Raw genomic sequence first — 21,659 nt, 5'->3', positions numbered from 1 at the left:
TGATGTGTTCGAAACTCATACAATATCGGTCACATACTTGTACCCTGTGTCAGCTATTCGTTGACTCATATCCTACCTATCTTTACTGTCACGTGACAATTCAACGAACGACCACCTGGCATTCGTTCATTTTACCTCATACAACAATTAAGCCTTTCTGTGCTATAACATCATTATTATGGAGTGACTGTCACATATATACAATATAATTCACACACATTGGGTTTGGAAGGTTTTTTACAAGATCGTATTATCCTGAACTACTTTAGATATTTACATCAAATCAATAAATATATATATTTTTTTCTGTAACTAATGAATATGACGAGTGTGATTTACATTCACTTTTATCACTTAACCATAACTAATTAATATAATTTTACCTTAATCTATCGCTTGACCTTAATAAATTTATGGGCTTTGGCACAAACACTAAATACATCTAACAAGAAGAAATTATACAACTAGTTTGATACCTTCAGGTTTCATCTTTGAAGTTAATTAAGGTTTCATCAGTTTAACGGGAAAAAAGAAAAAGAATATGAGCCAAGAAATTTTACTTTAAATCTGGTCACACGTGATTTATCTAATTTTTAAATCTTCTCATATTATTGCTACTCAATGACCAATCATACCGTGCCAACTTAAATGGCATATTCATCATGATATTCTGTAATATCGAAGAAGAGTCCAATTAATCTCCATCGAGTTAGGTATTTGGCTGTGCATTTGGATCGGATATTCGAAATTTGAACCGATCCGTTCAATTTTGGATTTCGGATATTTGGATCGGATTTCGGATTATGTTTATTAAAATTTCGGATATTCGGATCGGATTCAGATTGGTATAATTTTAACCCGATCCGATCCAAAATTCAAAATTATTATGTCTTTGAAGACTTCATTACTATTGATGTTCTGTTCTATTCTGTTTATAAGAAAAGATCTGTAGTGTTTATAATGTTCTGTTCTGTTTATAAGCAAAGTCGAAGACTTCATTACTATTGATTGTCATTACTATGTTCAATTTATGTGCTGTTCTGCTTTTATATTAATTGTCTTTGAAAAATTGTGTGTATTCTGTTTATAAGCAAAACTTCATTACTATTTGTAGAACTAGATGGTTTTATTACAGATACTTAGGAACATTGATTGATCTGAAAAAACTTTGTGTCATTGCTCCACAGATATCCAAGTGTGAAATTAATCATTTAGTTGATGTCTTAACTTTTTTGCTATTTCAGCTTTCAGATTATGAATGCTTTCACTGAATTACTAATCCTCTGGAGTTTATAATATCTTATGAATATTTTCACTGGAGTACTAATCCTCTCGTTTTTGACAAGTGCAGTGTTGCTGAACTTGAAAGCGAGCCAGGATTGAGTGGGATGGCCATAGAAGTTGGAACTTGAAACTCTTTTGTGTAATCTGTTAATGAATTCCTGTTGAGGATTTCAGTTTATTAGACATCTATTTGGGATTTAAGTTAATTTTATTTTGCTATGAATATTGTGTTTTGTTTATGTAATGGATTCTACCACAAGAATTGGGATTTGCACCTTTCCTTTTCTTCTGTGGATTAGGGCTGATATTTTAACTGTGTTGCCTCTCATCAGATTTAAGTTTGGTCGGAGATGAACTATGTTTCCTGCACAATTTACTGCTACTACCGTTTTTGGCCTTTTTCTTTGTACCTTTTTTGCTAGATTAGCAATTGATGTCCTCGTATTAACTTTTCTACACCAAATCTGATTTGGTCAAAGACAAGCCATCCACGTTAGAGTTGGGGGATGTACAAGAAAAATCTTTTTGCTATTACTACCAATACCACGAATGGAAAACGCAAAAAAGGATAAAAGAGAAGGAGTATGGTGTGTGCCATTGTGGTCTTCAGTTTGAGTATGAGTTTTGCAACTTAAAAGGCATAAAACATAGAAGAAGCAGATAAAGCAAATGCATTAGACGATTAGATTAGCAATAGCCTTAATAATACGTACAATTCGATCCCAAAAATCCGAAATATTTATCCGATCCGATATTAATTCGGATCGGATTCGGATTCCATTTTGTAGAATCCGAAATCCGAAATTTCAATCTGAAATGTGCTAAATCCGATCCGATCCATGCACAACCCTAGTTAGGTAATCGTGATTGTGAAATCCTTCAACCAGTGACCTCATGGTCCTTTACTTAATTTCCTTCTAACTAAAAATCGTAAGGTCGTAATCTCTCATACTCCCTTTGGTCCACAATAAGTGATTTTTAGCTTTTTTTTGTGGTCCAAAATAAGTGTTTTTTCAAGATTTCAAGAATGAATTTTTTTTTTTCTACAGTACCCTTGGAGTAAATAGTGTTGGAGTATGTGTTAGGAGTGTTTATGTGAAGAGATAATAAATGTTAATACGGTCAATTTTATTGCTAATTAATGTTAAAATGTGAATTTTTTAATATGTGTGAAAACAACCAAAAATTCACTTTTATTGTGGACGGGAGAGAGTACTTTGTTGTATTGAATAGATGGGGTGTGATTGAGGCAATGACTCTTCATCAACGTACATGCGTAGTTTGGTGGGTATCAAAGTAAAGAGACTTGGTTAAAGTCGCATTATCTTTAGAAATATTTGTTTTGTCATAGGGTTTGCTTTCGAGACGATTGATTGGACCGAAATATTCTAAATTAAAATTGAAACAAAACGTAGCTTGCCCATCCCAGTTGGATTAGATAATTAACACAAGTTAGTGGTTAGGTCAACCAAAATGATGATCTTGCTGCTCGAATACTGAGTTGTCGGGCTGCCTTTTTGTGTTCAGGCAATGCTCCCTTCTGCAAATAGTTAATAAACTCGTTATGCCAGTCCCAAGTTAGTCTAGTTGCTTGTATCAGCTCAAATGAATGAACAAGTTGGGGTTGCCTTATAGCAACACTTTGCTTAATGAAGTTAGAGACAAACTTCATACGCTTTATAACCATGACAACGGTATTACAAGTTTGCGGGGATGCTGATACACCAAATACTCCTGCTGCTCCCAAGTATTAGTTGTCTGTCAAACGAATTTGTTTTAAAATATTTGACCTTTTTTCTTCAAAAAGAAAAAAACAAGAAAGACATTTTTTTTGTTGTTGGGATGTTACTTAAAGGATATGCTCAAGGAGAAATTAGGCAAATACTACTATGATTAAGACTATAAAATTACTTTCTTATGGGGTGTGCAAAAACCTTGGAATAATACAGGGCAGAGGTAGTAAGCATTTGGGAGTACTAAACCTACAACTGTCCCTTGACAGATATTTCAATTTTCATTACCCAGCAACTAAAATTTTTTTTGTGCCAATAAGTATTTAGCATTGATGAGTAACCTCCTGCCCAACTTTAATACGCCTTGAAGTACTTTCACTATCTTCATCCCTCCAACTTGATTTGGATGCACATTCAAGATTCCTGGCTTGTTCGCCTCCATCTCACGCCATATGCATGCAGGGAACAATCACCCACATCAAAAGCAAACAAAAAAGCATATTACACAGTAGAGATTGAAGAACTTCCATAAAATTCTGTTAACTTCATTACCATTGACAGTTCAGCAGAAGGGAAGGGGGAAAAAAAAGTGAAACTGATGCAGCACAGACTAGACAGGAGAACTTTGGCGCCTGAGTCATTCCGTGCTAGATGGCATTGAATAGCACATTCCGCACACACAGAAACATCAGACGAAAATATCGAGCAAGTATTGCAAAGGGAAGGTGCACATCCAAATATTAATGCCTTTTGAGACTAATAGACATCCATCCTAGTCTTTTCCAAAATCAGCACTGTAATGTGCACTTGATTCAAGTTTCTTTGCTTCATTCAGTTTACGAACAGCCTAAGAAGTTTAAGGAAATAATAATTATCACATACAAGCTGACAAAGCTTCAGAGAGAAGTGAACAGCAAGAAATTGTTGATAATAAACCTGTAGTTGTATAACATAATTTACCTTCATAAAATCTTCATGTATAACATAATCTCTTTCTGCACGAATAGCTGACATGCCAGCCTCAGTACATACATTACGGAGGTCAGCTCCATTGAAGCCCTAAAATGAAAAAAAGCAGCTAAATTTATGGAAGTGATGTTCATAAACAAACTGATAACAGAGAAGTTCCAGGACTCACCTCTGCGAGCTTAACGACAGCTTCATAATCAATCTCACCATGTTTTGCAATTCCAGCAGCATGAATTTTGAGAATATCCATCCTCGACTGCTCATTTGGCAATGGTATTTCTATCTTCCTGTCTAGACGACCCGGACGAAGAAGTGCAGGATCAAGAACATCAGGCCGGTTTGTTGCCATAATCATTTTTACCTGCAACAGAGGATTGCTATAGTCAAAGATACATCTATTTAGCAAGAACCCACATAAACTGACACGTAAACCATGGCTAGAAAAGAGCAATACTATAATTGTGGGCAGATATTCCCAAATTTTCTTATCCAAGAGTCTTTGGCAATGTTGCACAAAATCAAGCAAATAGATACCTTGCCAAGCTGATCAAACCCATCAAGCTGATTGAGTAACTCCATCAGTGTTCTTTGAATTTCCCGGTCAGCACTTGTTCCCTCACTAAAACGTCGTCCACCGATTGCATCAATCTCATCCATAAAGATTATGCAGGGCTAAAAAGGAAACAAATGATAAGCAGAGAATAACGCAAAAGTACAATAAAACTTTTGCATCTAAAGTACAATAAAAATTCTGCAAGATAAAGTTCCTTACCTGATGATCGCGTGCATAATTGAACATCTCCCTTATCAATCTTGCACTTTCACCAATATACTTATCAATAATGGCACTAGATACGATCTACAAAGCGATAAGCATGGAATGTAATGAATCATGTCCTTTTCTCTTATCTAAAGCAAGACATTAATAAAACCAAAAGCAACATGAACAGATTATTATGCACCAACCTTCAAAAAGTTGGCATCAATATTACTAGCAATGGCTCTAGCTAACAAAGTCTTGCCAGTACCAGGGGGGCCGTAGAGCAGAACACCCTGAAACATTTTATGATGTTTACAAATCAATTCTATACTTCAGATGTTAACATATCATTCATTTTCTGATAGACATTTTTAAAATGCACATGCATAAGGATAAAAGAGAGAGGGAAGGGTCAGTATGACCTTGGGAGGTTTGATTCCAACTCTGAGGAACAGCTCAGGATTCATAAGAGGTAGCTCAATGGATTCCCTAAGTTCACGAATTTGATCTGACAAACCACCTACAGCAGAGTAACTAATATTTCCCGGATCTTCATGGAGCATGTTATAAACAACTGGATCAACCTTTACAAGAAGAGCATGAAATATTAAGCATTGATGAAGAAGTATCTCGGTAGAGTTTCATCAAACCAATTACTCCCCTCCAAGGAGATCTCAACCATTAAACATTCCAGCCTTTCCATTAACGTTTTCATTGAAGAGACCAGAGGAAAGAGGAAACATACCTCACGCGGGAGGGCACGCATGATTGTGAGAGTTGTCATGTCAAGAACCACTCTTGTTCCAGAGGTCAGTGTTTCCTTGTCAAGTTTATTACGGTACCCAACAACATACCTGGGGCCACTGCTTGCTTTTACAATCACTAAAATAAAACACATGGTAAGTCGTTATTAGCTGTGTAACTATGGTCACTGCTTTCTTCTACAATGAAGGAATACAACAAAAGCAAACAGATGTTTCTGAATCTAAAGTTATGTCATAAAGGCAATTGCATCCCCATCTACAGCAAAGAAGTGCCCATATAGAACACTATATAACACATTCTTCTTCTAATGAATTTCCATAGGCACAAAGTGTTCCAAGAATCGGTTGCTTTTACAACTTCCATGAAGATAATATACTTAAGTAAGACAACTTGATATAACTATACTCTCCCGGGAAAAAGAAAACGAAAGGGAAAGGTAAACAACAAAAAGAACACTGTCAAAGCAGCTATAATCAGCTATATGCTCATACCAGCTCAATCATATGAATTTTCAAACCACTTGTGAGATCTCGATACCATCTAATATTAGAGAACCCCAAATATGCCTTAAAAGACGAGACTTTTTGTGTATTGGACAGAGCAAAACAGAGACAACGTATTCATACAGCTAACCCAAACTAATTTAAGATTGAGGCAAAGTTGATTGATTGATTGATAGGATGGTCAATTACTATTTAACGCAGCAGGAAATGAAAGCAACCATCTAATGCATTGAAACTTGAACTAAAATACACTTGAACTAAAAATTGAAACCTTATTTAATCTACAGAAAAGCTTGCCTACTCTTATCTTGATGCTTTAACTATTCAGCAACACCTGAATATGCAAAATTCAACTTTCACCAATAAGGAAAGGCAACACGTGAATGCATCAAAACTATTTATAAATCAATCAATCAACTACATCTTAATCTTAAAATAGTTGAGATCAGCTATATGAATTTATCATAATTCATCAAAAAGATTTATTAAAAGTCTGAAAGTTAATAGTAACAATAAGAAGAAGCTTGTAGAAAGATAGTAAGTTACTTCGTTCTTGGTCGAGAGAGCGAAGAACTTCGCCGATAATCTGTCCAACGCTCTGAAGCGACTTCAAATCATCCTCTGTTTTGTTGTATTCTTTCTTTGATGCTCTTAAATTCTCCCTGACTACATTAATTTCATAAATTCGAGAAGAAGCAAAAAATTAATTTTTGCACATAGGATTGAATTAGGGTATAGAAATTGGGCATTGGAGGAAAGACGGACCGGTTCGGATTCTGGATTCGAGTTCTTTGTGCTGGAGAAGCTTTCTCCGGTATTCTGCCACCGCGTTGCGGCGTCGCACCACGTCTTCTCCTTCGCTCATTGCCGGAATCTGAGAGTCGGTGAAAAGCTGAATAATTTACTGAACAATTTACTTCTGAAATCTTTAGCTCAAGGAGTGCTGAACAAGAAACAAGAAACTCTTGCAACCATATAAAGAAACGACGTCCTCAGAAGCGTCCTGAATTTGATTTTGCTTTTTCTTTTTCAATTAGTTAAAATGACAAATTATAATTTCCAACCTTGTCGCCTGTGTAAGTGTGTATGCTCTCAGATATAAGTTTGCCAACATAAATTTAATCAATTTATAGTGAATGCTTATATTATTAATTTCTACTTATGGAAATAAATTCAAATTATGAACTCATAGCTTTGAAATTGTCCTTTTATAAGCAAATTCCATTAGTGTCATGCCTTGGTTCTGAATTAATCGTTTCATGTTTGATGTCCATCAATGACATTCAATGATGATCATTCCTCCTCCTCTTTAAGTAAATGTAGTTTGAAAAATGTGAAAGATGGAGGATCGAGTCTATGATTTTTTATTATTGACAATCGTTGGCAGTGAAAAAATTCGCAGTAACACCTTTCTGATTAACATTGCTTGGAATAGGCTATAGTTTTAAAATTTTGAACATTACTTTACTTTAGTTTGTAGAAACTTTAATAATTCACAGGAATTGTTCTAATCAATTGTTGTTGTTTTGAGCAGAAATTAAAGCAAACATGATCAATCCATATAGTAGTTGTTAGATAAACAGATATTTAGTTAAGTCTGCGACAATTCTTCCTAATGTCACCCTTCAATCCAGTAAGTGGAGTGATGTTCCCCATTTTGACCATTGACTTTGCAAAATGATGGAAGAAAAGTGCCTCATTTTCAGCATAGCTCTTCACTAATTCCTTGGTCTTTTTTACTTTCCCAGTCAGTAGCACTTGATCTGAGTTCAAAAGTCCTTTGCCCCACAGCAACAGCTTGAAATATGTATTGTCAAATCTGACTGGTGATGTGAAATCTAGAGGGGAAATGTTATTGTCTCTCCCTCTTCTGGGACAAGCTGTTTTTAAACCAGTGTAGTAAGTTTTCTCAAGTGTTGCATCTGGCAAGTTGTCACCATTTTGATTGTATAGCCTTTGCCTAAATGATACACATCTTGCCATCCCTATGGTGTGCGCTCCTATTACATGATGAAAAATCAAAACTTTTAGCATTATCGATCTCATACAAAGGTAAAAATCATTGCAGGATTAGATTTTTGCACCAGAAAGAGCAACAAGATCTTCTTCACTAAGGCCTTGTCGCGCGAAAAGTGTTATGAGGTTTTGGATGGTGGAATTTGGTGCAGGAATGTTTGTGTTTGCTTTCTTGAGGTTTGCTATCTTTGAGTCTCTTCTTCCTAGTGGCACTTCCCAATGTGGTCCTCCACTCTGTTTAGCAAAATTCACTTAGCTTGTACTTTATTAATAATATTCCCATTTTAATAAAAGGAAAAGGTGACTGCTTACTAGAACAGTGGAGTCGCGAGCAGCAAGGGCTAGAATGTCTGCACAGGAGACAGTGTGAGGGCAAACTTGCTCAAGTCTAGCTTTGATCTGATCAATCACTTCAAATCCCCTGATGGAATTCTTGTTTGGTCCTGCATCTTTTTCACTTTTGAATGCACTAGTCTTGTCTAGTAATATTGATGCATCACAGCCCTATAACATAACAAAAGAAGAATTTCTGGGTGAAACAGAAATTAACTTTTGACAATGCATATGTGATAAACTTGTGTGATATTAAAAGTATATATGTATGTACCTGGACAAAGCAGTCATGAAAGTGAAGTCTAAGCAAAGAAGCAGCCATTCTTGGATCTTTAGCAATAGCCTCTTCCAAAACAGACATGACTATCTCGTTCGCTTGTGGGCACGACAACTGGTAAAATTCTGGAAAAAGACCACCACCCCAGCTGGAAAGAGCTTGGGACATGGCAGAGGAGAGAAAAGACATCATTATAGCAAGTGTAAAAACAAGTTTGAGAGAAGCCATTGGGTGATTGACTCTTAAGAAACACAAGTTTTTGTGCAAATTTATATAGAGAGTTTCCATGAACAAATCAACTACTCCTCTGCTACCAAATCCTCTATATATGTTTGACTGGAGCCTATTTTTGCAAGTGTTTCTGGTTTCAATTTCTACCTGCTCCAATGAACCAATTGATGGTTATTGTGTCAGCCATGTTATAGGGTTTGAACAGTTTCTGTACCTATTTTTACATCACGTTTTCAGAACAAGAGAGAGTCCAACCATTATAACAGAGTACATGACACATATTAACAAAATTACGAACAGATATATATAGAGGATTCTTATAATTGATTTTAACTAGTTTTGTTCTGAGGTTGGCTTATTAATTCAATGATTGATATAAAAGGATTGGGTTCGTACACCAGCGTTACAAACAAAATTACCTTAGATTTATTACTTGTTACTCAATCCGTTTCAATTTTTAAAAAGCTTTGTTGAAAGTTATTTTCTTGAAAAAGGTGCTTAAATATTTTCACTCAATTAAACGATTTTCACTCAATTATTTTTGACTATAAACAAACAACTTCTAAGAGCCTTGATCTTTTTTATGTTTATTAAGTTCACAGTAGCTTTCTTTTTCCTAACAAGTACTAGTATTTTGGAATTCGTAGATCAAAGTCAAATCATCTTCTTTTTCTCAGGAATTTAGACAATTATTAATTTCTTTGATATACAGTGTATATACTTAGAAACTATATAAAAATAAAATAACTTTTTATATGTAAAAGTATTTAGAAAAACGGTTAGACGACCATGACAAAAAATTGCGGTAATAGACCAGTAGGATGAATAATATGTTTCAATACAACTAATTACTTATTTCATTTTCTATCATCACGTATACACGTAAAACTTTAATCCGATTGCACTTAATTGAACTATAGTCTAAACGTTCATTCTTAACAAAATTCAATTTAATGTTCTAACTTTATCATCAAACTAAAGTCTAAAACCAACATAACATGAAAAGAAAGCTAAAAGTAAAGCTCTAGAAATATGGTGTCACGTCGTAAATTTATAGATGTGGAACAGTCATATTCTGTTTATTACTGTCGCTTTTTGAATGAAAATGGGTAAACTTTTAATTGAAATAAAACTGTGTCCCAAATGGTCCAAGGTGAATTTGCAACCACTAAACTACAACTTCCTCCTCATGTTCAAAGTTCAAATCATGTAAAAGTTCTTTCTTCAAAATCCAAATATATAGGATAGAGCAAGCTGATGAAGGCACCAGAAATATAAATAATGCGAATATTATTACAATAGAACTTCATTTATGCTCACCCAAACACAAAAGCCAAAACAATAAGATGTTTTCCACACAAAACTTATTGATTCTGTTCTATTTTGGACTTTTCTTTATTCAAAACAGAAAATATATCAATGGAACATCTTCATAAGAGAATGCTTGGAGGTTTTCTGATTGCCTAACCAGTGTTGCATATGCACTCCAATTGCATCCAAATACATTCCACTCCTCCCATGAAATCCTACCACTTTACCTTCTGTTGTTGCTGAAGTGAAATATGTTCCTAGTTCCTCCCCAAAGGGACCAAACTTCCTTCTAGTGGTGTGAAAAGTCAGTGATTTTATCACTTTCAACCCCATATCTTTGCTTATAGGACCATAGAATCCAGTGATGCAAGTTAGTACTTCATGAGGATACTCTAACTTTACCTGCAAAATATTAGCCTATTCTTATTCCAACTGGTGAGTTAAGTCATTCAGACTGAGAAGTAAGTGATTGTGTACCCTATTTGTGCATTTCCCAGCATTTGCACCATGTTTTACTGACCAAACAGATTGTCCATTTCGATCGTACTCAATTTCGATACAGCAAATGCCTTCTGATGATTGTGTTAGGATTATCTGTTTGATCCCAGTGAAAACTCCATCATCCCATGGCTTCCCACCATCTCCACCCCATGGACCAGGTCCATATGGTGCTGGATCTTTCACTATCCTTTGCACTCCCTGATATTCAACCAAAAACATTAAAAACAGTCACTTTAGTATTAGTTTTTTCATTTTCCCTTTTCTATGTGCAAAGAGGGGCAGCATTGTCCAGGCATGTGTGTTACTCACTCCGATCCATTTTATCTGTCCCTTTTCCTTTTTAGTCTGTTCCAAAAAAATTGAAACATTTCTAAAGTTAGAAACTCTTTAATTTAACATCTCAATTCTACACTTAAATAACGTACTCTTATAGGAATGACACGATATGTTGAAGACCACAAGATCCTAAGGGTACTGTTGGTATGTTATGTACATTTAGCTTATGTGTCAAAAATCTTTCTTTTTCAAAATCCATATCCAACCACCATCATATTAAATAAAACAGATGGAGTAGTAGTTAATTGTGTTAGCAAATATCAGGGGACATAATTTAATACCTCCTCAGTGAGTCCTTTCTTTCCCAGTTTAAAAGACCACTGTGGTCTATCATCAACCTCAGTGACAAATGCTGCTTTTGGTTTGACGGATTTGGGGGGAGCCGGTGCAGGTAAAGATGGGACAGTTGCTGCATCTGGTTTGATGGATTTGGGGGGAGCTGGGGCAGGTAAAGATGGGACAGACGCTGCACCTGGTTTGATGGAGTTGGGGGCCGGGGAAGGGGGTAAACATGGAACAACTTTTCCTTCCAACACATGAACACCAAGTGCATCAAGAAACAATCCTTTTCTCCCATGAAATCCAACAATAATCCCTTCTTTCAATTTGGTTGAAAATTGTTGCCCTTGTTCTTCTCCATAAGGTCCATGTTTGCCTTTTGTGGTATGAAAAGTTAGTGATTGAATAATGTTAGGACCCATAATCATGGCTGGTCCATAGTAGCCTGTGATGTGTGTCAAAATCTCTGATGGATAATCAAATATTATCTGCAAAACCGACGGATAGGTATGAATTAGAAATAAGGAAAAGCCTGAATTTAATTCTATAATAACAGGACTCACAACATTACCCTCTCAGTTTTAAATCCACCAGTACCACCATTTTTGTTTCCCCAAACTGGTTCTCCATTTTTGTCATAGCAAGCTCTTATCGAAACGATTCCCACATTGCGTGACAAGTAAATCTGCCTAACACCATCATAGATTCCATCATCAAAAACACTCCCCCCACTTCCACCCCAAGGACAATATGTGACAACACCCTTGACACTTTTCGACGGGACTTTCTCAATAGTTGCCACCTGAAACATATATATTGCATTTTAGAATATGCAGAATCCGGAAAATGGTTGGACGGACAGAAAATTAGCAGCTTTTATCATACATTTTTATTTGGTCCAGTTGAACCGGAATCATGATCAGAACCAGAAGTTTGTCTTGAAAGTGTGGTTGGAGGTAAAATGTTACTGTTCTCGTCTTTGTGTCTAACTGCAACAATTAGATCAAAATTTTTACCGAGACTTCCTTGTATCATTGAGTATTCATAATTCTCAAACCCTTGGACAACACTTTGTTGGGAATGAACGATAGAATGGTGTTGCTGAGATTGAACTAGAGAATTAGTCGGCAAAGATTTATGAATAGGCTCTACGTATACTCCAATAGCATCAAGATACCAGCCAGATTTTCCATGGAAGCCAACAACTTTTCCTCTAGAAATTGGAAGAGTGAAATATGTTCCTTGCTGGACACCATATGGTCCATATGTTCTTTTATTGCTTTGGAATGTAAGTGATCGCACAAAAACTGACCCCCTTTCGTGTAAGCTACCATAATATCCATGCAGACAAGTTAGAAACTCATCTGGATAATTAAGTCTTACCTGCAAGAATAGCACAAGAAGAACATCCAATAGTCTTTAATAAAACAACTTAATATGAAGCTCACACCAATTCAGTAAATAGAAAGTTTCACAAAACTGCGCTAACATCAACCTTGTCGGTTTTAGCACCTCCACTGCCACCATGCTTCTCTGACCACACTGAGGTTCCATTTTTGTCATATTCAACCTTAAGAGAATCAACTCCTGTTCCATGAGCTATTTCCAGTTGCCTTATGGTGGAATAAACTCCATCATCCCAGTGCAATCCATTGTCACCTCCCCATGGCCCAACTGAAATGATCTGTTTTCCATGATTCTCTAAACTCTGCAAAAGATGATTCACTCTCAAGTTCAATCAAATCACTAAAATACTAATTGTTCAAAAATGTCTATCAATCTAAGAATTAAGACAAATACTTGCTTACCATATTGAAGGATAACAATTGAGGAGGCCAGAAGGGAAAGGACAGAAGGGACTCAAATAGTTTAGTATTGAACACAAAAGGAATATATAAGCCCAAGAAAGGAAGAGTTTAGTGGACAGGGTGGATAATAGTAGAGAATATACCTAGAAGAAGAAAATTCTAGGTTCTACTTTGGAGGAAAGAAATGAAAGGAAAAGAACTTGATTCCCCAATACATGATTATCTTCCATAATATGCTTTGGCACTTTTGACAAAGGCCCATGCACGTACAAGTGTCTGATTGTGATATCACCATTAGATCAACTTGAGTAAAAGATGAATTCCAACTGGGATCACCTCAGTGACAGAGATTCTAACATGATAATTTACTAAATTTGTCTGACTGAAGTTCTCATATAGTGCTAAAAAGCAATTGCCCTGCGAGAACTTTCTATGGGAATGGAAATCATCAGCAAGATAAAGGGGGAATCATCGATAAAGGTAGAAGCTTTCCATATCCAAAGAATAAAGTCTCAATATGAATTTGACCCTTCTGGTAATGAAAACAGCATCTGTACTTTGTAAATAATAAATGTACAGATGCTGAGGAAGTGCTTGCCTCTTGTGATGGCATTTAGTTGCACACTAGTCCAATCTGCTTTTTCCAAATAGAAAGATCTTTAATATAAGAAGTAAGCAAGACGCAGATTCTTCTACTCAGAGTGGGGATTGGATGCAGGTGATATTCCATTCTCTACATAAATATTAAGGCATCTAGCAGCATTGCGATTCCCACGTGATGTTTTTAAGAATAAACTACAGAAAATAAACTGCACCGAACCGATATTGAAGAGAAACTGAGATGATTAGGATGTTTCAAAAAAGTCTATTTTTGGTTGTACACCGGAGATTAATCGAAGAGTTGGTATAGTATAAATTTCATGAAAAGACCAAATCGAGCCAAACTACTGACAGTCCTACTTCTCAGTGCATGAACTCACCACTCCTCCAGAAAAGGAATATATTGGCAAAAAGACAGCAAGGTAGGCATCAAAATACACTAGGCATAAGCAAATATAGACAGAGCAGCAGCAGACATGAATTTGCAAGAAGAATGTTGATTTTAAGGCTAATTAATATTCAAATATATACATTTTTACTGGTGGAAGAGAAAAAGGGGAAAAAGTAAAACTCATTCCAACTGGCTAAAGTAATGCTGGCTTATCTTTTAACAAGGAAATCAGCTATCAAATCTTTCTTTGCTGCTTATGGAGGAATTTGAACAACTGTACATTTAGCTGGAGGAAAAGATTATCAATTCATCAGCATCTACAATCCGATACATGGTCTATCAATTATTTCATACACCACAGCCTCCAAGCAATTTGATAAGATTTGGGATGCACACAAGCGAAATAATTCCAATACTTAACGAAAATAACACGATAGAATTCTAGCAGATATTGTCGAATAGAAAGAATCTCAAATGACTGAGCGTATATGGTAACAACAGTACATAAACGAACCATACCAAAAGAAGCACAAGAACGAACCAAAGATATAAAGGTTTGAAAAGAAGAAAGTAGTACCATCAAGAAAGCAACTTGAAAGTAATACCTGAAGTTTAACCTGAATAATAAAATTTCTGATCTTACAGTGATGCTTATCAATCTTCAGAATATGCTAATCTCCCACGAAAACGAGTCTCACCAATATCTTATATTAGTAGCTAATACTAAGTCTAAGAAAAGACGAAATGGTCCAAACTAAAAGCCTCTCTATCGTCCATTCCGGCTCAGTGCCTCACATAGACTTGCACTTTGGGAGGACTTTGATCCTCGTGCCTCGGTGTCCCGCCCTCCGTCTAAACTCAAGCAGCCAAAGCAATGTGTGCAATGCCAGAATAGCACGCTGGTACTGAATTTCGCGCACCCAGTTCTCCATGTCTCCAACCAAGTCCTTGAGCTCCCAAACACTGTATTCTTTGCGAGAATCTTCAATATGGCTCTCCAAACATCTTCTAATCATACATATCATTGATTTGCAATCCGCAAATGATCTTGGTCTTAGCACAAGTCAAAGGTCCCCTTAAATGGTCTCCGAGCTATCCGAAGAATGTATCATAACTGAAAATCTAAACCCCTCCCCGACAAAAGAAGAAACAAAAGAACCTTCATATTAATTACATTTGAGCAAGAACAATGCTTTAAAGAGTATATATTCCATTTCCAAGAGGATCCTCTTTAGGTCATGCAAAATATCCTCTTTCAGTAAAATTTACTTGGGAAAGAAGAAGAATAGTTAACAAGGAAACAATTGTCATGTTCTCTTACCTACCAATAACCGCCATAGGAAGGATAAACTAGGCTGACTTGAAGCAAAAGTAGGCACCAGTAATGAACCAGATCATATATCGACTAGGCTGACTTGAAGCAAAAGTAGCCACCAGCACCTTGTACATTTCAGCCCAACACCAACCAAGAATGTCCTCAGGCTGATTTCCATTTTTAGGCTTCTTAGTGTTGGTAAATCCTCAGAAATCCGTGTAATGTATATTGCTGCAGAATAAACTGAGAGGACTATATCAATAGGGTGTCAAATAGGGAGTTGGGCTAAATTGGGCTGATTAAAATGGGTTGATCATAACCCTATAATATGGGATCTTTATGTGAATAGCCGGTTGAATTTGTATAGTTGATATACATTTATTATACATATTATACATTCATCCGTGATTTTTGGTTACGACTAGGTGAGCGGGTATTCAAGTTAATTCTTCATTAAGGTTATCGGTGGTTTGGGCGGGTTATAATGTTTTTGGATCAATTTTGCCCCCTTTCTCTTATGAGGAAGGACAGAAATGCCCCATCGGCAAACATTAATTCCAGTCGGTGCTCCCAAATATTGAAATTACTGTCGCTGCCCCATAAAAATTTGAAGGGACACACAATCTCTAATGCAAACCCATGAAACAGCTCCCCACTCAATAATACACAGAAATGTGACTCAGATCTATTTCAAGAAGTCGTCGTCTACCACATCGCCCCATCTTGTCTTATTTCAAAACGTTGGAAGAGTTGCAAGGAGAAGACTAGAGATAGCTTTATATGCTTCCTCGTTGTCGTTGTTATATCTATCCTCTCATTTCTTCTCCCATAGCTTCACAATCACAGTGTTTAACCAGAAATTCGAGTAACAATTAAACTTATTTAGTGATTTTAATAATACGTGATTTAATCCAATACCAATTGAAAAACAAGGAATTGAATAAATAATCTGAATAGTAAAATAAATCAAACCAGTGTTCTAGCAGCGCTTTCGATTTCGATTCGAGATGATCTCGAGGTTGGGTAAGAAGAACAGTAAATAGTAGAAGATAAACAATAATGAACAGTAATGGATAGTAAGTAAAATAGAGAGCAACGTTTTTATATATCTTTATCAGTGAATCAATGCCCCTTACAAATGAATAGGGTCCCTCTTTATATAGTAGAGAAATCCTAAATAAGATACAATTCTACTCACGAAAACAATTCCCATGATTGACGTCAATAACTGCTTTATTTGATCTGTTCCGAGATTTCCACCGAGATCTTCGGTTGGTTGTTAATATCTCGCCATTCTGTTATTATGCCTTACTCGAAGTTGGTCATGCTCGGTCTCGATCTTCAGCGAGCACTTCGATCTTCGTGCTCCATACTTTGCCATTGAGCTCGAGCCTGGTTTATTACGAGCTTACTCTCGGGGCGGCTTCTCGTGCCTATGATATCTGACATGTCCGATTTCGACCGTATACAGATAGTCCCCGCATTTCTTGGAATAAAATGATAAGAAACGGTTTGAGCCTTGATATTTCAAAACCTCGATCATGATGTCGTTCTCATGACGTAAGTGACGGATGTGATCGAAACGTCCCGTCGGTTCAGTTCCCCAAATCATTAATGCCTGTCAATTAGCGGTCGGCCACTAGCGCCACCGAACCGTCGTCGTGAGCCTATAAATACCCGTTCTATCGTTGAATCAAACTTTACTTTTGCTCTAATCAAACCTCAAAGTCTTCTCACTCTTTTCATCTTCTCCTTTTCGTCGTCTGTAGAGCCACCTCCTTTAGCGCTGAAACCACCAGTTTTTCATCTTTCTTCGCTCTTCTTTACTTATACAAATGGCGAAAACCTCAAATACCATACCGCAGAAGGAGAAAGCTTCTTGCTCCTTTTCCCGGCCGTCCGGCGGCAAGATGCCGGCGGAGCCGCTTCCCCACGAGTATGTACCTGACCCGTGTACTCTAAAATCCGACTTCAAGGTCAAAAACCCTTCATCGATCCCGGGCCGATGTGAGCATGTGTCAATGTACATGTGTTCGATAACGAAGAGCCACCTCGAGGCCATGAAGAGGTATTGCAACTGGGGTCCCGAGGTCGTGGTGCAAATTCCTGCTCCCGAAGAGAGCATCACCGCTTATGTGGAGGGGTTTCTAAGTGTTTACACTTACCCCTTTACATTGGGTCCCCTCAACCCAGTGATTATTGATATCTGTAAAAGATATCAGGTCATCCTCGGCCAAATCCACCCCTCTCTATGGCGCATAGTAATCGTGTTGCGCTTCTTCTCTAGCAAGGCTGAGGGGCTAGAGTTTACTCTAAATCACCTCATGCGGTTGTACCGGCCCCGAATCTATCGAGGACTAATCAGGCTCCAACGCCGGGAAATGAAAGCCTTGATCTCGAGCATCGACGAGGACAAGGATCGGGGTTGGATGAGCGGTTTTATACGGGTGAGGACCCCGGAAGAGAAGATGTCATTCCCTGAGGAATGGAACTTTGACCGTAAGTGATCTTCTAAAATTTGTTCTTCGTACCTTCCTCGATTTTGCCTGATATCCCCTTTCAACATGCAGCTATTCCTTAGATGCATCAAGCAGTACCCGACCTTGAAGATTGGGTTCGGAAGTTAGCCTCAACTTCCACTTATGCCGAACGCGCATGGCGTGATTTGGCAAAGGGCGGATGGGAGGCCAAGAACCACCGTAAAGATCTCCCTTTTCATGTTCTGAAACACTTTTTATACTCCATTTATCACTAATTTTCTTTCATGTAGGCCTGACCAAGGATGCCACTTTGAGGCCTCCAAGTGGCGAGGAAGAAACCAAGTCCCCGATTCCCAAGCCGGGGGGAAGACAAGAAGAGGAAAACTGCCTCGCAGTCCGAGGATCCCAAGTCCAAACTTCGAAGGGTGAGGAGGAAAGTAATCGCTCTCATGATGGACTCGATCCAAAAACTGAGAGACGAAGAAGAGGAAGAAGAGGAAAATGCCTCGGCACTGATGGTCTAACCTAGGAAAGCCGTCGAGGTCACCAAACCTTCTGATCCTACGACGGCTGCTAAAATCAAGCCTCGTGTTGAGGAGGCTTCCAAAAAGAAATCGGGTGAGGGTCCCGAATTACCAGAGGTTGAGATAGTTTCTCAGTCATCTGCAGCTACACCGGACGGGGCCGATTTTGAGACCCCGAAGATCGATCAGAGCGTTTCGAGCGACTTGCTCGGGACCATGGCAGCATGTCACTTGCCTTCTCTTCCGACTTTTTCCGAGGAGGCACTAAGGGAAGCTCGAGAGTTGAAGACCCATGATATTGATGGAGGCTCTAGTGTAGGGGATCCCTTTCGGGATTGCTTTACTGTAGTCGATGATGCCTCTGATATCAGTGACGCTTCTATTCTTTTAGAAGAGGCCCAACGTCTCTTATCTCGGGTAAGAATCTGTTTACTGTACTTCTTTTCTTTACTCTTTTTTTTTCTTTTCTAAATCTGACTTGTGTTTTCCCTTTTTGTGTAGGCCTCCTCCAAATTTCGAGCTGACCTCAGCCAGTGTGAAACCGAGCTCCCAAAGGTCTCGGAGGAGAGGAACGCTCTGAAGCTTCTTTGCGGCCAAAAAGACGAAACTATAAAGGATCTTCAAGCGTATTTGGCCAAGGCTCGTGAGGAAGAGGCCGAGCTAGATAAGCAGGTGAGTATCCTTTTGATAAAGTATGGACTCGATCCAACTGTAGAGGCTAATACTTTATTATCTCAGTTATAGCAAAAGGTTGAAAGGATCGAGTTGCTTCGGGGAGAAGTCGATTAGGCCAAGGCCGATTGTGATCGGTGGAAGGAGAATATGGACCGCCTAGCTGTAGAAAAAGAAACTACCTTTGCCAAACTGTCATCGGCCGAGGTTCAACTTCGGGGCGTCAAAGAGAAAAGTTCGGCCCAAGCCAAGAGGATTGAGGAGCTCAAAACAGGGCTTGCTGAGGCCAAGGCGGAGATCGAGAAGACAAAAGTCATGGCGGACAAGTCCATTGCCATGTACCGGCCCGATGCTGAGGCTGCTCAAATGCAGCTAAGGGAGGCTTCTGACCAAGAGCAATGGATCATTGACTCGGCAAAGTGTCAATCCCGGAGGGAAACCCTCGAGGAAATCCATACTCGAGGTTTTGACCTCTCCGAGGAGATAGCCCGAGCCAAGGTGCTTGAGGCTGAAGCCAGACAGCTTGCCTCCTTTGATGACGAAGACGATGATGAAGAAGGCAGTCGAGGTGGATCCGATGAGGGGCCTGAAGGAGAAGTTGCTCCCGAAGAAGAGGTGGAAACCGGCCGTAGTTAGGATTTAGTTTTTTTTTTTGTAAGACCTTGATCGGTCTCTTGTACATAACCTTTTTTATCAATATATAATAGAAAAACTTCTTTTGAATGTCTTCTCAATTTTATGTTCAAACGTGTTTTGTGCTTTTGCCTTGTGAAAATTTTGTTGTTGCAGCCTCCGTAATCGAGTGAACACTAGTTCAAACTTAGAACAAAACCTTTGTGACTGCACTATTTTTATAACTAAGTTCGAGTATGTTTCAAACTTAGAATAAACCCTTAGGTTATTAATCAAATAATGAGTAATTTTCGAACTTACAGTAACATACCCCTTAAGGTTTTATGGCGGATCCTTGAGCTAAGTTCAAATCAACTTTATTTGAACTCGAAATAGTGGAACCCTTAGGTCCTAGTTGAGTGAGAACAAAGTCTCGAACTCTAAATGTATTGGCCCTTAGGCTCTTTTAGGTTGGGCCCATATGGCCTCTAAAAGACGGCTATTATTTCCCCCTTTCGGCTATTTTTTTTTGTTGCTTTTTGTGCCTTAGAACGTTTATGTTAAAGATGATTTGATACCTCTTAAGGTTTTTTGAGGGTTGATTTTATCGAAACCCTTTTGATTATTTGCCGAGGGTAGCCTTTTTTAACCGGTTTTTCAGAGAATTTGAAGGCCTATCATTATTGCGGAATTCGGACGTCTCCGAGCCGCATTATTTAGGCCGTAGCCTTTAGTTTGGCCGTAGCCTTCGGGTACGCCTCTTAGGCTTATTTCCCAATAACATTTCGAACTTGTTTGAAATGTCAGTCCCCGAGAATGGTGGCCTTGGCCTATAGATCGAGGGGTGCCTCTTTGAGGTCTTATGCATTTGTGTTTAGATAACTCTAGTATGCCTATCATCGATGGTAGTCCCCGAGTGTATATTTGCACTTTGCCTCTTGAGCCGTTTATCACAATATCATAAGCATGAGGTTTGTATAGTAGATAACTTTCTTCGAGACACAAAATGTTTAAATGAAGAGAGAATGCTTCTTTGAATAGTTTATACATGCGTACATATTTTTCCATCGGGGCTTGACTAATTTATATGGACACGGTTCACTTAATCGTTTGGTCTATTACAAAGCTTCCCTATAGAGGCCATTTGACATGAAGTACTATTCTCGAGAATACAACATCCGAGGGTCATGCCCTCCAGTATTCGAGGTTGATTGCAAAGAAGCCTTGGATACTATTGAATTGTTCTCAGGTAGCACATAATTGTTGTCTCATTAAAAACCTCGCCGGAAAAACCCATTTGGGATAAAAACCGATCTAAGCAAAAAAGAGTGCAACTCGTACTTTAAAAACTGAGGTCTCGATGTCTTTGATCGAACTCCTGCAATGAGTTAGCGTCGAATATATATAAACGAAAGAAGGGAGAAAATCATACCTTAACAATAATATCGTTTGAGAAGTAATATGTTCCTGTTGTTCGGTAATGGTTCACCGTCCATCGTTCCGAGTTTATAAGACCCTTTTCCGACTATATCGAGGACTTGACAGGGTCCTTCCCAATTCGGGCCGAGCTTCCCTTCATTAGGATCTTGAGTGTTGATGGTAACCTTCCTTAGGACTAAGTCCCCGACCCTGAAGTGGCGAAGGTTGGTTCTTCTATTGTACTACTTTTCGATTCATTGCTTTTGTGCAGCCATTCAAACAAGTGTTGCTTCTCATTTTTCATCTAATAATTTGAGGCTAGTATTCATTGCCTCGTGGTTCGATTCCTCCGATGCATGTCGAAACCTTACGTTGGGTTCTCCAACTTCGACTGGGATTAAGGCTTCGGAGTCATACACTAAGGAAAACGGATTTTCCCCTGTACTGGACTTCGATGTTATTCGATATGCCCAAAGGACTTCGGGCAGAATTTCTCTCTATTTCCCTTTAACTTCGTTCAATCTTTTCTTCAGGTTTTGG

The 21,659-nt window shown here is 38.1% G+C and overlaps 3 protein-coding genes and 1 long non-coding RNA gene across 5 annotated transcripts; 1 reads left to right on the top strand and 3 right to left on the bottom strand.

Moving 5' to 3' along the window:
* Window positions 1-427: 427 nt before the first annotated feature.
* Window positions 428-1,682, top strand: LOC104094974 (uncharacterized). Its single transcript, XR_686026.4, has 2 exons — window positions 428-845; window positions 1,352-1,682. It is a non-coding gene; the product is annotated as an uncharacterized lncRNA (long non-coding RNA).
* A 1,475-nt stretch (window positions 1,683-3,157) lies between these two features.
* On the bottom strand, window positions 3,158-7,109 carry LOC104094973 (26S proteasome regulatory subunit S10B homolog B-like). The gene is made up of 10 exons (XM_009600996.4): window positions 6,780-7,109; window positions 6,561-6,680; window positions 5,492-5,628; window positions 5,169-5,330; window positions 4,953-5,039; window positions 4,759-4,845; window positions 4,521-4,658; window positions 4,156-4,347; window positions 3,978-4,076; window positions 3,158-3,864 (listed from the first exon to the last, which is right to left on the bottom strand). The coding sequence occupies exons 1-10, from the start codon at window positions 6,877-6,879 to the stop codon at window positions 3,790-3,792; spliced, it is 1,197 nt and encodes a 398-aa protein (XP_009599291.1). The 5' UTR covers window positions 6,880-7,109; the 3' UTR covers window positions 3,158-3,789.
* Window positions 7,110-7,551: 442 nt separating this feature from the next.
* LOC104094972 (peroxidase 9) lies at window positions 7,552-8,903 on the bottom strand. The gene is made up of 4 exons (XM_009600995.4): window positions 8,638-8,903; window positions 8,343-8,534; window positions 8,099-8,264; window positions 7,552-8,014 (listed from the first exon to the last, which is right to left on the bottom strand). Exons 1-4 carry the CDS (start codon window positions 8,866-8,868, stop codon window positions 7,602-7,604), a joined length of 1,002 nt encoding a protein of 333 aa, XP_009599290.1. The 5' UTR covers window positions 8,869-8,903; the 3' UTR covers window positions 7,552-7,601.
* Window positions 8,904-10,144: 1,241 nt separating this feature from the next.
* On the bottom strand, window positions 10,145-14,643 carry LOC104094971 (jacalin-related lectin 3). Of its 2 annotated transcripts, XM_009600993.4 has the most exons (8): window positions 13,107-14,643; window positions 12,794-13,006; window positions 12,184-12,681; window positions 11,870-12,100; window positions 11,301-11,786; window positions 10,993-11,028; window positions 10,660-10,881; window positions 10,145-10,584 (listed from the first exon to the last, which is right to left on the bottom strand). In XM_009600993.4, exons 1-8 carry the CDS (start codon window positions 13,107-13,109, stop codon window positions 10,288-10,290), a joined length of 1,986 nt encoding a protein of 661 aa, XP_009599288.1. In that variant the 5' UTR covers window positions 13,110-14,643; the 3' UTR covers window positions 10,145-10,287. The 2 variants fall into 2 exon arrangements, with proteins under 2 accessions (XP_009599288.1, XP_009599289.1); XM_009600994.4 differs by lacking the exon at window positions 10,993-11,028 and having other exon boundaries at window positions 13,107-13,711.
* Window positions 14,644-21,659: the final 7,016 nt, after the last annotated feature.

The sequence above is a fragment of the Nicotiana tomentosiformis genome, chromosome 11 (genome assembly GCF_000390325.3).
Source record: "Nicotiana tomentosiformis chromosome 11, ASM39032v3, whole genome shotgun sequence".
Taxonomy (NCBI): domain Eukaryota; kingdom Viridiplantae; phylum Streptophyta; class Magnoliopsida; order Solanales; family Solanaceae; genus Nicotiana; species Nicotiana tomentosiformis.
This window is presented reverse-complemented; position numbering and strand designations above follow the sequence as displayed.